Here is an 18,667-nt window from a genome sequence, read left to right on the forward strand (position 1 = left end):
GCACTCAATGGGGACATGTACTACCTCCTACGCTACCTCCCAATCCCTCCATGAAGAAAAATTGCTTTACGAAGAGCAAAAAAGCCAGTTTTCTTGCCCCAAAATACATTGGGGGAAAAGGACAAACAGGCAGGAGCAAGTCGCTGCAGGTGGGATGCAGCTGGCTCGGTCACCGCCGTCACCCTTCAGTCACCTACCTCCTCTCCCCACCTCCGTGTCACCTCTCAATCCAAACTACAGGCGTTGGCTCCCTGCTTTCGTGCACTGCTGAGACAGACTCGTCCCCCAGCTGCAAAGAGGCACCTACCTTCATGTGCACGTTTTTCCTCCAGAATTTTCAAGCACCCTAACACAGTTTCACGAGACTGAAGCTACTGAAGGAGATGTAGAAAGACAATTATAAACTAAATGAGAATTTCAGCAGGTTCCTTGGCTGAAACCATCTCCTGGGAAGGGTCCTGTTCAGAGACCAGTGCTATGGGCACAGCAGCCCAAACCAGAAGGAAATCCTTAGTTTCAGGCACAGGGGCTCTTAAAATGTATGTCTTGTTCAGAAAACTACAATCCCAACCACAAAACCAGTGAAGATACGGCATCTGAAAGGAGATTCCTCAATGGACTCTATGCATGCATGTGGGACTGATGGTTAAATAAAGAAGTGAAGACAGCCCGCGGTGGAGCAGCCCAGGAGCCTACTGTGTCTGCAAATCGGTTTGAGGATACACTGGTGCTTTATAAACCTTTTGAAATTGCAGCCTGAAGACAGTGATTTTAACTACTATGTTCTCTCTTCTTGCCTCCAATATTACAACATCGTCCCACTGAGACGGTGATCAGATGCCGAGATACCCAATCCCGAGTCTTTTCGTTACTATTGCTGCCGTCTACCACCGACTGCTTAAAAATATTCGCACCCAGCTCAAATTGGCATTTTTCTCAGCTATCAGAGGAAGCACAACTATTCTTGCATTTATCGTTATCCCACGAGCAAGTGCTGCTTACCTTGCAGATTTTATTTTGATCTCCTCAGCCCACTGGATGCCCTGGCACTTCGTCATGGGAAGACAGATATTTGCTTATACCATTGGTGGCCAGCTCTGTGTTTGCAGCCTCTGTTATAGCAAACATGGTATCTTAATTAAGGGACTTGTTGGCTTGCTGAACTCAGACAGATGGGATCTTAATTCAATTAGTATACTTTAATCACCTATTATAGTAGGACTTCAAAAAAAATGGACACAAGTGAAAGGTTTTCTGAGCAGCTATCAATCGTATCATATACTTATCAATGATAAGCAGTAAATGCCGTTCAGTCGTTTCTTTCTACCACTCCTCTTCCTCACCCCTAAAAATGGCTGAATTTTATCTACAGTTTTGGGAATTTTGCCTCATCTCTCCCCTTGTGTATTGAAAGTAAACAGCAGCAAGATCTGAAGTGCCAACACACACAAGTAAATCAGTTGGAAAACGAGACGCCTGTATGTTAACCCACATCCTCCCAAAGTCTCAAGCTACAGCAAGGCACCTGAAGAAGATCCACGTACTTTTGCTTTACGGATTATAACTTGCCAGTTAATGCCAGTAAAGAGGTCCGAACCCAATTCCGAACCCAATTTAAAAATAATCTTGACTTGGGACACAAGGATGTGCCCGATTACTTCTTCTGCTCTCTTTTAAAATTATTCTCTAAGAAAAGCCCTACAGAAATAAATCATAGTTGGGGTCCATTGTAAGGAGTCTCTCTACAGCTGATCTGAGACAGCAGCGACAAACTTGTGGTTAATAGGTGCTGATGGAAGAAATCTCCCCACAGCTACTATTTTGTGAAACTCCTCATTTTGAGGTCTCTTTCTGTTACACAGGGTTGTTTGTGTCTAGAGACGGAATTGAATTTTGGAAAAACATCCCTCTTCATCTGGTTGGAAGAGGGCTATTTCATCCCCACAGCACCAAAAGAGCATAAGCAGGTCTCAGAAGACACAACTTCCCATTTACATTTTTACGAGTAAAAGGGTGGGCTTGGCATTCTCGTGATTTTTTTATTTCTATTTTGGGAATGAAGCTTGGAAAACAGGTGGAAGCAGCGCTTAAAATTGCTTAAAACTCTTTGACCACAGGATGTGACATTACAGCATGCTTGCAACATCCAATAAACCTTTGAAAACAAGGTACTGGCCCAATTTTTTCTTGGCAGCTCTCTAGCCATGCACCCATTGCCAAGAACAGCATGAGCAGAGGGAGTGGCAATGCAAGCATCCCCTAATCTCCCATGCTAACAAACGGGGAATAAACACGATGACCCAGCCTAGGCACAGCTTTCTGCTGAGACCGCCAGTGGTGGGACCTGTGAGTGTCAAAACTGACTGTGGTCCAAGAGCCCTGTCTTTGATAGACCTCTCTCTATCAAAGAAAAGCATTTCTGGCAAGATACTGAGAGCCAAAAGATAGCAAAGGTTTGAAGTTTTGGGCTGGTTTGTTGTTTTTTTTTTTGTTTTTTTTTAAACAACTGAAGAGCTCTGAAAAATATAGTATTATGGTACGCATTATCTATACTTAAGCACAGCCTACCTATTTTCCGATGCATCAAGCTCTCCTCCCACTGTTTCTAAAGCCTATTCTCTCCTCCTTACATTGCCATTTTACAGAAACATCCACCCACACGCTTTTTGTATAGCGCCAATCCATAGCCAGAGGTTTCAAATATTAGAGGGAAGGTAATAACACGTATTTTAAGTATCTAGTGACCGTTCACCACCAGGAAAAGTCTGCTTACATCAAAACCCCAAGAAGTTCCTCTCCACATGCTGCAGGCAGAGAGCACAGTGCTGAGCAGCACGAGGCGCCCGTGCCGGGGGCAGGAGGGGAAACACAAACGGAGCCACCAGTCAAAACAGCTGCGGCTTTTAAATCCACAGCATTTCATCTCCATGACGCTGCCCGTCAGCCGCTGCTGGACTGACGCTGCAAGTATCTACCCGTACCCATCAACCACTCGGTATCATCGCAGCCGGCAGAGGAGTGCCAAAGGAGAGCAGCGCTGGTTCACGGGCATCAGGTAAAAGGCATTTGTTCAATTTAATTTTGGAGAACCACGCTGTCAAAGAATATATAGACAAGATTTAAAAAGCAAACCACTCATCAATGTAACAAAAACACCACTTACGTCCTACAGCCCAGCTCCATGCCACGCTAAAGCACCCACAATAATTATAACCTCACAGAATTATGTGTTTTAGGAGTCCCTGCAGCCCTGGAATGGAATGGAGTTATTGCTGCGGCACTGAAAGGAAGGAAAAGGCTTATTTAAACATTTACCGTATGTGAAATGCCTCTTTTTCCCTTGCCTTTTGAGGCTTCAGCACCTAGAAATAAATCTAGCTCATTAAAGAATATTTCGTAGTTCAGTTTTGTTTACAGGCCCCAGCTAAGTAATGTCTGCTACCTAATTCAGGTTTTACCATCTGGCACAATCACATTAGAAATCAAATCTGCAAGGTGGTTTATTTTTTTATTATTTCTTTTCTTTTTTTTTTTAATTCAGGAGAATCTGAGTTAGGAGCGACATCACACTGGGCAGAGGAGAATAAAGAAAAGGCACTTTAATTTCACATCCTCTAGAGAGAGAAATTATTACAACCCATCAGAGCATCTCCTGCTTATTTATGTCTAAATGTTTTACAGTCACGAGGGGTGACCGCGAGCGATGGAGTTGCTGCCTGCCCCTCAGCAGCGCCATCGCAAAGGGCACGTACAGCACGTGAACCGGTTTCCCGGCAGCCCACGTAGGCAGAAGCAAGCACGCAACGAATTACTCGTGTCCCGGCTTCACAGGGGTACACAGGCAGTTGGACTAGATGATCGTTGTAGGTCCCTTCCAACTGAAAATATTCCACTCTATTCCATTCCCTTCTATTCTATCTTAAGACAAAGTTTGAGGCTGCTGTTGGGTGAACACACCATTACAGAACACCATTATTTCAATTAAGCACACCGGGACAGCGAGGTAATTATCTCGCCCGAGTTTGCCGTCTCCTTGCTGTACAGCACGCAGGATTGAAGCCAATCTCCCCAAATCCGCAAACACAGGCTACAGAAAAGAGAAAACTCCCAGTCTGCCAGCTCTCTCATCGCTGGCCACAAAAAGCACCGGCCAGTTGTCCTTGCGATGGGGGTGAAACCCCTGACGAGCCTCCAACAACCGCCGGAGCTGGCTGTGAGCTGTAACCTGGCCACAGACTAAAAACTCAACATCCTGTTTAGCTATTTTTGTCGAGTGTTTTGTTGTTTGGCAAAAATTCAAGAATAAGCAATAATTTTGCCAACGCCACCTGCCTAGAGGAGTGAAAAAAGTTAGTGGGAAAGAAAGGGAACGCGGACAAACTGCAATGCAGCAACAACCGGAATCAACAGTGGGAAACTCTCCTAACGCAAAATAAAAAAGCAACCAAAACCCTGTAGTCCTACCGTAAGACTGAAATAAGTAGGCGTGAACGGGAAAAAAGGACCTGCCCCAGCTAAGAGATATAACAATCGTAAGAGTTAATGCTTACACGGCTTCATCTTACCACGCCAAGATAAAAAAAGCAGATAAAAAGCACTCCGGCTACCGCGTTAGGTGCGGCAGCGAGGAAGAGGTTTGCGGACATCCATGCAAAGACGTCACTGTGCAGGACGCCACGCTATTAAATATCGAGGAGCAGCACACCCACCTCCCCGTGATGGAACCAGATCCCTGTTTGACGAAGTGCTTTCTCTAGTAGGTTTTATATGACTCAAAACCTCTGCGGCTGCCAGGAGCCTTCCAGAAGAAGTGGCACGACAGTTTGAAAACGGTTTTCATTTGTTCGTTTTCATCCCATTACTCCTAGGTGCGCAACCTCTGGCTATTTCAAGGCTCGGAAAACTTCATTAGCAGCTCGGTACGAACATCTGAAGAGTTCTCGTCCTCAACACTGCTCCCCAGTGGCAAGAGTCAACGATTTTCTCTTCAAACCCTGCTCGGTTTCCCGATGGCAGAGCTCAAAGTAATGTTCCTGCATTTGGATTAGAGAAAAATACTCCAGCGTAACACAGGACATCATTTCTCTTCTGGAGGGCTGGGGGAAGCGTTCCAGTTCCCATCCAGTTTATCATCCACCATCTCGATTAACTACTTTTTTCTTTTTTTTTGGCCATTGATGCTTTTCAATTATTCAAAGAAGAGCCCTACATTTTATACCTCTCCTGCCTGTGATTTTTCATAATTTGGTGGAATAATTGCAATCCTCTCTCCATCCCTTCCCAATTTACCCCATCAATTAACACATTTCCTCAAGTGATTTTAATAATTCAGTCTTAGAGACAAAGCCTAATGTATCAAGTAGGAGCAAGACGCAAAATCCAAACCTAAACTTAACCCAAATTTCAACTGATTTTTCTTGCCCTGCACTCTGCCCAACAAACCTCAACCGGGTTAAAAGGCCACCTCCTACACTGAACTGCTCCTGCTTTATTTATCATATACATTTTCCAAAAGCCTTCCAGCTCACTGCAATTTATTTCCCCAACTATTTCATGGGCTGTCATCTTTTTTTCCCCTCCTGCCTCCCAGTTTCTTTTGCCCGTTGCCTTCCTGGGCAGATCAAGCTGGCGCTCGCCCGCTGCACCCCCTCTTGCTGTGCACCCACCAGCACCACCACCGGCAGCTTTAAAGTTAACTTTAAATATAACATAGACAAGAAACTGGAATTGCCAAGGCAAAATTTGCTGCAGCATGTGTCTGGAATTGCAGCCAAAGATCCAAGTGGGCAGCAGGTCAGGAAAAAAAAAAAAAAAAAATACACCCTCTAGAATTAAATGTCTTTGTATTAGATTAACCAAAAAAAGTCATTAGAAATAAATGAGTTAAGTAATTCTGCAACACAAGTTAAATGGCAGTCATGAGAGAAAGAAAAACTGCATGGCCCAAGCTGACTGAACAAGATAATTATTGTAGCAAAGGCTTTTGCAAAATAAATTGCACGGAAGTTGAGAAACCTTCTGAAATGAAGTTGTTTTTTTTTAAAAAAAATACTCTTTGGCTCCTTCAAGGAAGCAGAGGGGGAAAAAAAAGGAGGAAAAAAAAAAAAAAAAGAAAGAGGAGAGAGATGGTATTGTGTCCTTAACAGCAGTTTGAGAACCAGAACAAAGCCAGAGAGAGTTTCAAAGCACAGCAGCTCTCCCCACTCTGCTGTTTGTTCTGCTCATGAGCAGACAAGCTGTTTCCTTTCATCTGGAAAAACTCACACAATAAGAAAAATACCTCAATAGAATCTGAGTCTGTAATAACAAAACCCAAGGGGCAGCCAGAAAGAAATCTTTTGGCCAGTAAAAAATATTTGGCATTCAGATCCTTGGAGAGAGCCGCCTGCTTCTGGGCGCAGGGCATACGCACATCCTACCGCTGCGGAGGAGGTCAGGGATCCATTGAGGTATTTCTCCTTCCCCGTCTCTCCTCCCCACGCCCAGATGAAGGCTGCAACCCTCACAGGTCAGCACAAAAGCGAGCGGAGGAAGCAGGAGCAAGGAGATAATAGGGAGAAGGAAGCACATGAAAGACTGCGCACAGGGATGAAACGTCTCTCTGTTAACACCCTCGAGGAGGGGGAAGAGAAGGAATTAAAAGCTCGAGCGCAGGGTCCAACCTAAATTCTGAATCCGGACCTGTGGTAGCTATGCTGTGGTTCAGAAGGCCCGGTAAAAATGTCTCTCTGAAACATTGTTTTGATAAATATGCCATCTCCTTGTGGAATTCAAATCTCCAACTGTTCAACTGGCATGGACAGCTCTGCAGTAACAACACATGCCACAGATTGTGAGTTAACTTGAATTACATTTCAGATCTGGGGAGGGGAGGATGTCAGTGGGAGGTTTATGAACAGTATGCTCTAGCTCTGATGTTGTTATAACCAGATGGCTTCAGCTGTATCATTTACAATAAAAAAACAAACAAAAAAAAAAAGTGAAGTTGACAAATAAATCATTACTTCACCTGCAACTGGAACAATCTGAACAAGTCACCTCCTTCGTGGATCTCATTTCAGACCTTCCATGACAGCGTACGGCTGGCTCCGCAGGACGGGCTGGGACAGACAAGGCCCAGAACAGATTATTTTCCTGCAGGTATCTCCCCATCCTCTGGGGAAGGAGGCTGCCAGATCTGTATCGCTTTCCTGTAAATACCTCCCCAAAAAAGGCGGGGGACGGGCAATGTGAACACCCATTTGCTTTCTCCTAGGCATGTCTGCTTCCCAGGGCAAGGCCGAGCCAGGGGCGCTCCTCAGACAGCTGGTCACTCTAACGCGACAAGGATAAAAGGTCTCCTTCAGGTTTGAATATTGCAGTAAACGCTGCAGTTACCGCAGCATAATTAGACATTGCTGTGCCACACAGACAACTTCTGCAATTACCTGGCAATGAACTTTTCATGTCTGTATGCAATTATAAGCTAGAAATGCCGGGTTTGAGTTCTGACAGGGTAGTGGGGAGAATCTCGTTATGACTAAATGCTTTGCTTACCTAAAAGGAAACGCACGCTAAATCCAATATAAAAGGAATTAGTGGCGTTCGAGCAATAGATGTAATATGGGAATTTGTGAATCACGTAAAAGGAAGGCTTTACTATACAGACGGTTGTGTGTTTATGATGAGAGCCTCGGTGGGGGAACACAAAAAGGGGCAGGGACCCTCTCATGAGTCACCATTCGATAAAAATAGACAGCAGCTAGATTAAACACATGAGCGTACGAACGGAATTCTCCTTCACACAAGGGACAAGAGGCTGTGAAAGAACGTATGATAACAGAATGAAAAATCAGAGACAACAGATACCTAATCTGTTTTCTAGACAAAACAGAGTTATTCTCCGCAATCCATTACGCGCCCTACCTGACCATCTTAAGGGCAGATCAATTTGCCGCTGCCCTGACACTGCGTATTTCAATCTAACCTCCCTGGGGATTTGGGGCTAATGATGACATAAACGGATGGTGTCTATCCTACCCAGACATCCCGTGTTGCACCTTAATGTTATAAAACAGATGGCTTGGTGTACTATTCTCCCTTCCCACACCTAAACAGGTACAAGGAAGGACCATGGGTCAGCTTCACCCAGCTATTATTAAAACCAATGCTCTCTAGTATTTTGGTAATACCTGCTATGAGAAATAACACAGGCTTGCATTGCAATTTTGTGTGCAACATTCCAATCCCATCCGAGTTCCAGGAACAGCGTGTCGCTATCGGTATATGGCAGCAGACTGAAACTGAACCCTTTGGGAGCCGGTTTTAAATTGGGAAGTCTTAAAAATGAAACACATGAAAAAAAGACAACAGATACCACACAGTACAAAATAGTAATTATTTATATTTTCAAAAAGGAAAAAAAAAGTTACCAGCTATTTTGAAACTTCTTCCCTGTAAGAAGAGCGACTAATAGAAAGGAACAGGACTGGCTCCTATACAGTCTGCAAGTCAGGTACAAACAGTTGTTAAGAATCATTTAGCAACTCAGGACAGGAACTTTTGACACAGCGTTCATAAACAATAAAATTTCTCCTTTTTTTTTTTTTTTTTTTTTAAAAAAAGGGGGAGGAGGGAAATAAAGCAGGGAAAAATGCCAAAAACATTTCCCACAATATCTAAAAACAGTAACCGTTGTTCTTGTCAGACAGCACGCTCCAGATCAACGGTTTTCTAGTCCTTTCAAAACCAATACAGACTTGCCAAAGGCTGCCTTCAGTCTATTCACACCCTCCAGAACACACAGCCTTTCACTGTCCCCTTTCACTTCAACCTGTCATTTTATAAAAGGTGGGGGGGTTTCTTTTTTTTTTTTTTTCTTTTTTTTTTTTTTTTTTTTTTGCAATTAACATACAAGTGCTACTAACAGAGAAACTGATCTTCTTGTTGCTGGATGGCAATAAGGAGTTACACAAACGTCCAGTTTTTAGCTCAGCTGGAAGGACTTAAATTCTCTTTTTTTGATATAAATACTACTGGAGCTCCCATCAGGTACTTCCTTTCCAGAACCTCACTGGAAATTCTTTTTAACCCTCCAACACTCTCCAAAGCTAAAATGTCCTCTTGCTCCAGGCATCTGACGATTTGTTCTGTGCTGCCAGACGCAGAGACGTTGTTTTCCCCAGTACCACTGCTGGGTTATTCCGACTTGGGTCAGTGCCTAAACCGAACCCTGTACTTAATTGACTCAGCTGAGTCGAAGGGAACACACAGACGATGCAGCGACAGGGATTCATTAGGTTGAACAGCCCCAGAGCCCCAGGCCCACCCTCCCCCCTCTCCCCAAGTTACTTGGTGCTGTTTTAAAAAGTCTGGGTGTCACGAAGCAGTCTCTTCCCCGCAACAACAGAGTAAAAGCTCCACAGATTTCGCTGTCTACCTGGTGGTCAAGGTTACAGCAGCAACAGCTGATGCTGCTTCCAGAAAAACATGGGGTGGTGTGACAGACAGGGCTTTAGGATTGCTTCAGTCGCTTACGTGGGGGTCCCAGAAAGGGACACTGTGCAGAGGCCAAAGAGCGATATGCCTCAGCCACCAAATGGGGATGCGACACTACCATAGACTTCCAGCCTGATGTCTCCATGACGTCGGAAGCGTGACTAGAAATAAGAGAGAATAAATCTGAAGTTATCAACTGGGGATAAAAAGGATTAACTAAATAGATTCTTTCCACATGCCTGAGAAACCCGACATTTTTAGTGTACCGTTTTAGGATCGCTCTAGATGTATGTTAGGTATCTTTTGTGAGGATTGTGAGCTTTGCCTCTGCTGGCACGATTGTACGCTGGACAGTCCTTCAACTTAAAGATGAAAAGCTCAAACATACATGATCCCAGGTGGAACAGCAGGAACACGATGTTCATCTACCCTGACTACTCGGCACAGAAGTATCTTAAATCAGTATAGAAAGTACTGAGAAAACCTGTATTAACTGACAAATAGGACTAAAAATGTTTCCAGACATCAAAGTAGTTGGTAGTCATTTTACATCTACTGAAAGGTCTGTTGTAATTGTTACGAGTTGCAAATAGTCCCTCAATATCAGGGTCTACCTGATATTCTACTGCCTAAAAGTTCTTGCCATCTTAGGAAGAGATCCACAATTGCTAACAGAGACAATCCTGCTGTACACTCTGAACAGGCCCAGCAGGACAGGACTGATCTGCCCTTAGGGCAATGCCACCTCTGGGATGCCGGATAAATGAAGGACCACAATGGGAGAACTAAAGAAGAAAAATAATAGTGGAGAATCAACCCTGCATGTGACAGTTCACAAGTTGTGAACCCTGTTGCTAATAACACTTTCCTCTAGATTTGTTGCACCCTGGAACAAAAGTAAACTCACTAGTTAATGAAGTCCACTGCTTGAGTTTTCAGTTGATCAGCACTATGGAGGTCAGCTAGAATGAGGATCTCGGCTGCGTTTTCCACAGACAGGTTACTGCACAGTGCATCCTCGCACATCACCTTCAGACGCTCTAGAGCATACTGCAAAATACAAGCCAAAGTACAGTTACAAAGAAGAAAACACCTATCAGGCCTGATGTGAAGCCTTACTTGCGCTCCTTCACTCTTCAGTAACAAACCACTCTTACGCTGAACAGACCTCTGCTTTGCTCTACGCATCTGAACTACCCTCAAAGAAGTAGCGACCAGAAAAAAAGGAGAATCATGATGTGCCCACCCTGAGGAAAGCAATGGAGAAGAAACATACCCACCATAACTCTCATCCCGGCCTCCTTGTGTTACAGGCTTACTGGTGCTGTGTTCATGCTTTGAAATGAGAATTTCAGGTCACCTGTAATACCTCCAATCTCGGTTACTTCAAGGCACAGAATGCTAAAGCCAAATCTTTCTTCTCACTCTATTACTGCGTGACAGTTTACCCGGGTTCAGTGGGAAGACCTGTCTAACAGTGAATGCTCCATAGGTGTTCCAGTGACGTTTAGGCAGTTTTCACTCATTTTCTTTGCCACTAATGACCTGCACATTAAGATCAGCCTTGCTCAAGTACATGCTTCTATTTTAATACCACAATGTTAAACAAATACCCCTGATTTCTTGCAGCTATCCAGCTGGAAACGAAACATCACAGCATGTCTGTAATGCCCCGGCAAAAGCTCTAGCCTAACTTCACATTGTCAGTCTAAGAGTTTCTATCGTTCAATTGTGCATTTGCCTCAACATTTTTCAGATCCACAGGGTTGGGCCATGTCAACGGTTCGAGAAATTCAAAGGATATGCTTAGAAGAAGAGCGCTGTCTAATAAATTTCACATTCTACTTTCTGCAGCACTTCAGTTAGTATTGAAACATGCAGACACAGCCAAGATATTCAAAAGCAACACAGTGGTCTCGGACAGACTTCAGAAAGGTCAATACTCAGAAAACTTTAAGCCACTCGTTATCAAGAAATGAAACCCAAACCCCAAACCTCAGCCTTTTAGAGTATCAGAGCTGTGAACTGTGAGACTGAGATACTTCTGAAAATCTTGGCTGTGTGATCTGATCATGGGGTTTGCGGTTCTTTGGATGAAACAAAGCGAATACTTCTGAATAGTTCTGAATATTCTAGATCCCATGATTACATTTCACAGGCATTAGGAGAGTAGTCAATTCTAATGCAGTTCTTACATGAGTAATAACATTAGCACTACGTAAATTGTCCTAAAGATTAAACACAGTTAAGCCTTCTTCACATTATGACTTCACATTGGGTGACATTTCTAAAATAAAAATCTTTAAGACTGTTCATTTTTTTTTTTTATCTGACAGATAACTGCATTTGAGAGTATCCTTCGTATCGTTTATAAGGCTTTTTTGGACAACTTAGAGATGACAAGGTGTACAAGTTCTTCACTATGTGAGGCTGCATTTGGAAAAGACACCGGATTCGTAAGGACGGCTCTGTCAACCTGAACAGAGAGCTGGTAACAAGCTCATCTGCGTGACGACGGGAGCTCTTGCCATATGATAAGCACTATTACAATAAATTGATTTTATATTCTGATTGAGATTTTCATCCCATTATGATTAAATTTAAATGAATAATTTTAGGTTATAAAAACATTTTTTCACTTAAGACTCGGTGATAATAATTACTTCAATTGAGGCATGGCACTCATAACCAGGACAGTTTTCTCCCACCAGAACATCTGAGAAGGAAAATCAAATTTGCTTACTTAATCTGTATCAATAACTAAAACAGTTTCAAATGAGGGGCAAGCCATTAGTTTATATTATTGTCTGTCAGTAGCTTAAAATGCAGCAAACGAAGCTTAAAATTATTCCTTTTGTAAATTGAATATTCTCCTCCGTGCATGTACAATTTTTATTTCGATTTTCGTTACAAATAGCTCAGCTTCTAATTACATAGTTGGGCAAAAGTAGCCATTCTGGTCTCTCAGGTACCGAGATTTCCCCTTCCCCCCTTTCTTAATTACACTTTAAAAAAACACCCTACCTAACAGCATACTTACCCAAGAGGCTGAAATAGTATCTCCTGGGCTGAGAAGACGTGCTTTGTTTTGGTTTGGGTCTAATTACATATTTTCCCCAAGAGACAGGAGGAACTCAGAAGAAGCTGTTTCAGTCTCTTGAGTAAATATTAGATGTTTTATGTGCTTTCATGAAAGATTTTTTATTTCTGCTTTTAAAAGACACACAATGAGTTTAAAAGGAAAAAAACCTACATTAAAAGCCAGGAAACTCAAAGTCTACTCTGTCCTTAATGCACTGCTTCTTACTTACGCTTGTCTCAGTTAAAGATGGTATGTAAGCTCTCAGTCAATACTCTTTAAATATTGAATAAAATATGTGGCAATGATTATAATCAGGCCAAGAATCTCCTTGCATTATTTCCCATTTCAATTCTAGTTGCAGCGGCCTAATAATGGCATATGGAGCATTTCACCTCTAAAAACAGCATTTTTGATGAAGCCCAGGTCTGCAGTGACAGGGAATTTGATGGCCATGTGGTGGTTGCGTGGAACAAGGTTACATGCATCCACATCTTAAAATCCACCACCCTAACTGGCACCCACAAGAGAATCCAAGGACTGAAGAAGCATGGAGACTGAACTACGCTCTCACCCCTAGAGGTGGTCCCTCCAGGTCAGAGTTGAGGCACATTGGCAGGGCAGTGTGGAGAATCTTGCACTGCTGCTACCCGTGCTGAACCTGTTTGATGGATAAATTCAGGACTTTAGTCTCCAGTGCTGTCAAACTGGCATCTTTCACCAGCACTAAGTTCACTTTTAAGAGAAAAAAGAAAAAGGAAATAAAATCTTGGTTATATATTATGAATTTTCACTGGTTAATACGGCTCACTGGCCAGCAGAGCACTTCTTCTGTCCTTGGTGCTGCAAAGGGAAGGAGGCAGCAGCTGGCTGGCTGGCAAGGCCACAGCGCTGCGCCTGCTACACGGGGACTACCAGCAGCCTTCCAGTCAGACCATCCCCGACACTTCCCTGGCAAGGACCCTGCAAAACCACAGACGGGTTAGGCAATGGGGCTTCCTCCAGTGCACCCCTTCTCTCCATAAACAGCAGGGACTGCCACTGCAAAAAGAAAATCAACAACAGGACCCTCCCGCTCTTGGCTATCCATCACTTTAGAGCATCTCTTGAAGCTGCTGATACCAGCCAGACCAGAAGGAGAAGCAGGCCCTGTTTGCCAAGACAGAACACTACTTTTGAGGTTTGGTAATAATCACGCTAAAAAAATATCGCCAGGTCCACCTTGAAATTTTCTTCTCACACCCAGCTCTTATGCTAGATTATGCTGAATAGAGATGTCCTCTGAAATTTTAAGAAAATGCTTAGAAATGAGCAGTAGAGACAGAAATTCCTGATTGTTGCATGTTAAGATATGTAACTATACAGCTATAGGTATCTTATATGTATATCCTATCTTACAGGTATCTTATACTACATCCAGGTTTACCTATAAGCCACAACCAATTCAAAGAAAACTGCCCGACCACAATGATCACATGAAAAGCTTACTGCAGCAATCTCCGAGGAGCATTGTGTAAAGCAAGGCGCATGTCATTCCTGGTTCTCTGAACACCCATAAATCCCAACTGTACCTTGTCAGCAGCTGCCAGCAAGTCATCAGCCATTTTGTCAAGATTGGGTGCCTTCCCCGTGTAAATAAAGCACATCATTTCCTTAAAAACTTCAGGCTCCACATCATTGATTTCAACCCGATTCTGTATCAGAAAAATGAAGCTTATTAAGATCCTGACAAGAGGCTAAAGGCTTCCTTATACCCAAGCTCTTTCAGTATTCAGAAATTTGCTACAAACTATTTAGAATGTGTACTACTTGCAAAAAAGAAGGAAAAAAGAAAAAGAAATGAAAAAGATGTGGATGGAGTAAGAAGAATTCTAAGTTGTATTTCACATTCTCTACTTCTCCCTATCCCACACCAGACTCTTTCCCCAAGAGTAACAAAGGTAACAATTGCCTCCTTGATCCCTTTCTTCCTCCCTTCAGGACAGCTGAAGCAGAGACCTGCATCTAATGTGAGAAAAAGAGTTAAAAGGTGACAACAGTCCCAAGCACTACCTAAGAAAGTTCTGACCAGTGATGCTACAAGTTGACTAGAGAGCTATTCACCTAGCCGGAGAGGTTCTCCTTCCTTCAGGAACTTACCTTTTTACTCTCTTCCATCTCATGCTCAAACATGGCGCTGAAAACCGGGGAACGTGCTACAGCAGTGGGGAAAATAAAACACAGTTAGAGATGCTCTTTTACTCTTCAGGAGGAGCTAAGCGTAGCCTGCCAACACCTCAACAACTGTCCTGCTACTGAATGCAGGAGAAATTCTTCTATAGCAGATAGGGAAAATCGGGTACAGCTGGTAAAGTTGTGACATAATGTAATGTGGCTGATGTAGCTTCAAACTGGGTATGGGAGAAGGCATTATGTCCTTTCAACCAAGGCTGAAGAGTACGTGGGCGGTAAGGTATGTTTCTTGACTTTACAAGAAAGTATTCCTCTGTAAATGTGCTAACTTCTCCTTACAAATGCTTTAGGAATACATTATGGTACACTACAGCCACAAAAGAATCCTCCTACCATCACCGCCATCAGAGGAGATAAGAAATACCTACTCCATTTTTAATTGCCTCTCTACCCATAACAGTTCACAAAACAGTCTTTTACTACAGCTCTGCAGTTAAAAGAGCTGCAGAAGTCTCCTTTAAAGAAGTAACAACTCAAAAAAACCCACTTGCCATCAGGTGGTTGTCTCCTATCCCGCTAAGGCCCATCCAACTCAATACCGACCTGCTAGTATGGCTTTGTGAGCCTGGAACTCCTGGCCTGCAACGCACAGACAGCAGTCCGTGAAGCGCGAATTCTCCCAGAGTCCTCCCAACTCGTCTGCCAAGCGACACTCGGGTACCTTCACCATGTTCATAGTGTTCTGGCCAGAGATATTGACAGAGTCCTGTACCACGCTCACCTGGAGGGGAAAAGAAAGCAAACAAACTCAAAATCCCACACTGGAAAACTATCTCCCTCCAGAAAGTTTTTATTTCCAGGGCAAGTGAAGGGAAATGCAAAACCTCTCAAGCAGAATCACTGTATGATTAAAAATGTCTACATTTTTAAAGCATCCTTTCTACCCTGCCTTAAGCCTGCTCCTGTTCTCTGCTCCTCCAGAGTGTCTATCCAAAGTCCTAAATCACACCAGCAGATTTTTCTTTTCAGCCCCCAATTAACAGCACTTCTATGCAATTTAATCATAACTTTATTAGATGGTTTCCTAAGGAAGTGGAACCTTATTTTTCTGCTGTTACAGACATAATACCTGACCTAGTTTTTCCCTTCTATCAACACTCTGAAACCCTCCCCAATCAATAATGCAGTACAGACAGCAGTACAAATGAAAATGAAGTATACAGAGAGCTTCTATAACCGAGCACTGTGTCTGCACATGTATGCAAGGGCAACGTCCGACCCCCAAAATATCTTGCTGCTTCTGGTTCTGTATTTCTTGGAGTTCAACACTTCCATCACATTACGAAATAAAATTTAAAAAAACCTCTAAACACTGAAGTTTAAAAAAGCAGCTTTACGTCAAGTAATTAGGAAGACTTGGGAAGGCAGATGGATTCCTTATCACCTGCTCTAAAGCATACACAGTTAGGCAGGGACCATACGTAGCCATACTGGCTGATGAATAACCTACAGAAAGGGAACCGTTAAGAGTCTATTCAGCACCAAACCACTATTGTTAAACACTCAGTAAATCATATGCCTTCTACAGCAGACTCCAATTAGAAAAGATCAGAGTGACTAATACTACCCCGCTGTAACAAAGAATAAAGGAAGAAGCTGATTGACAGGGAAGCATACGTGAGACTATTTCCTGGATTTGCTGTCAAGTCCAAGTTAAATTTCAGTTCTATTAATAACCAATGGCCAAAGAAGAACAACAGAGTGCAAGGGCTTCACAGTTATGTAAAAGGAGAAGTAAATTATGAAGTAAGAGAGATGACAGAAGCATCTTCTAAGGAAAAATTAGCGGCTGACAGCACATACCCCGACTCTTGAGAAACCTCCAGTGGGCTTCTGATGGCAGACACATCTTGTACAAACTATACAACACTCAAAACCAACCAGTATCAGATGCTGCTTGCCAAAGGACACAAACGATTAACCAGAACAAATGTGAGGAAGCTAATATTCTTTGTCATTAATTTGACAGGTACATCACCTTTTTGCGCTGTGACATCTAGACCAGCAACATGGACTTGAGGATGGATGAAAACTCATCAGATTCCTTAAAAAGGAATTCTAAGATGTAGATTCCTCGCTGGAGTCCAATACTGATTACAGACCAGCCAAAACCAACTTGCAAACTGCGTCATCAAATCAACTACTAAATCCTCTTCATATGTGAAAAAAAATCAGTTACTGGCATGAAAAATCTATTACATGGCTTTTTACATCAGGAGTTTAGACTGGTAGATTCCAAGTGATGACCAGCCTTAGAGACCAAAAGAGATAAGGTTTTGCTTAAGCTATTCTCAACATCTTAGCAAGGAAACCAATGCGACCTAGCTCAGAAGAGAGCTATTACCATAACTTTGGGAACACTGTTCTTTTTGGAGATTTACTGGAATGATATTTACCTATGATGCTGGAATATAATTTAAACAGCAAAAAGTAATGCAGTTGGGATATGAAAAATCAACCCCACCTGCAAAACAGAGGTTGAAAAATCCCCAAACTGACAACTAAATGAGGTCAGATTTGAAATGCTTGACAAGGAACATCATTCTCTGCCTTAACAGTATTTTCAGCAAGACATTATCTGTGTTCAGCACTGGACATGAGCAAAGAGCAAAAGGCTTTTTCCTTTTAACTTTAATAAAGCAATGAGAAGGTGCAGCAGAGACACTCAGCAACCTTCTGGTCTACAGAAAACTCCAGCATATCCCCACACAACAGGCATCTCAACATCCAGTATTGCTAACTCCTTAGAGAGTTTCTACATACAGAACATGCTTGCTGAAAGTACAGATGTGAGCAGCGTCACTTGGCACCTGTGGCCAGCAGGGAAGCATTAGGAGAGCATATGGCACACCGGTTTACATGCCAAAAGACTTACTTATAAGCTCAGGGAAGGAGGGTGGAGAAAAAAAAAAAAAAAAAAAAAAAAAAAGGAGGGGGGGGAACCCCAAAACCAAGCTGTTGAAAGTTCTCGCCAAACTGTTTCCAGACAGCAAAACCTTCCCCTCTAATATCGCTAAACTTAGAATTTCTTACATGCTAGACTGTAGAACAAACTGAAAGAGAGAACAGAAGATATCAAGGCCAGGTGAAGGCAGCAGCAAGTTTTCATCCAGAACAAACAAAACCACTGAGCTGAAGCTTTTGAAGGCAGTAACTCAGTAAAGAGTGGAGCGACTTGAATTAGTACTAGTTGCCAAGACTACTGGCGGATCTCGGGTTTATCTACATCACACCTCGCAAATTCCCTTCTCGGACATTAATTTTTGAGTTTCGCTCCACAATTTTAAGTTTTCTGGCTCTTTTATCATGAAGGAAAGAGTAATTGCCAGACCTACAGAGGTGTCATCCAAGACACTGTCCTCTTCTCCTCCCATACTGCTACAAGCATTAAAGGAAGGGCTCCCTCCATGACAGTAATAATTTATGCTACTGATTGAATACACATCCTTTAGGAGATGTTTGTTAATTTAAATATCTGCATGCTTATGATGGCCGAACAGAACTGAAAAGAAAACCAACCCAAACCCCCGAAACCCCCAGGTGTTGAACAACTCTGACTGAAGCATTTCTTGCACTCCTGAAAGAAAACACAGCAAAAGAAAAGACTCCCATAAAAAACACTGCAGGAGATCCAAAGAGAGAACAACTTGTTCTACCTGTCTTCTGGCAAAAGTCACAGCTACAGGAGGTATTTTGCAGTTAAAAAGACAATGGAATTAAGACAGCAGAAGCTCTGAAGACACGAAATTAGAGAGCTGAAATTTGCTCATTAAGGTTTCTAAACTTAAATATCTAGTTTTAGAAATAACTGTCTGCATCTTTGTCTGCAATTAGTATTAGTGAAATAATAATTTTGTAAGCAGTTGTAGAAAAATACAA

At 42.8% G+C, this 18,667-nt stretch overlaps 1 protein-coding gene across 6 annotated transcripts in view; it reads right to left on the minus strand.

Moving 5' to 3' along the window:
* Positions 1-8,363: 8,363 nt before the first annotated feature.
* Positions 8,364-18,667, minus strand: part of SPOP (speckle type BTB/POZ protein) — a 29,039-nt gene continuing 18,735 nt past the window's right edge. For all 6 annotated transcript variants that reach the window (XM_009464606.2, XM_087770319.1, XM_087770322.1 and 3 more), the window contains 5 exons: positions 15,332-15,509; positions 14,696-14,751; positions 14,128-14,250; positions 10,385-10,527; positions 8,364-9,638 (listed from right to left, as the gene is read on the minus strand). In XM_009464606.2, coding sequence (XP_009462881.1) covers positions 9,494-9,638; positions 10,385-10,527; positions 14,128-14,250; positions 14,696-14,751; positions 15,332-15,509 — 645 coding nt within the window. In that variant the 3' untranslated portion in view covers positions 8,364-9,493. The remainder of the gene's footprint in view (positions 9,639-10,384; positions 10,528-14,127; positions 14,251-14,695; positions 14,752-15,331; positions 15,510-18,667) is intronic.

The sequence above is a fragment of the Nipponia nippon genome, unplaced genomic scaffold, assembly GCF_047370975.1.
Source record: "Nipponia nippon isolate SJK-2023a ecotype South Korea unplaced genomic scaffold, ASM4737097v1 scaffold_32, whole genome shotgun sequence".
Taxonomy (NCBI): Eukaryota; Metazoa; Chordata; class Aves; order Pelecaniformes; family Threskiornithidae; genus Nipponia; species Nipponia nippon.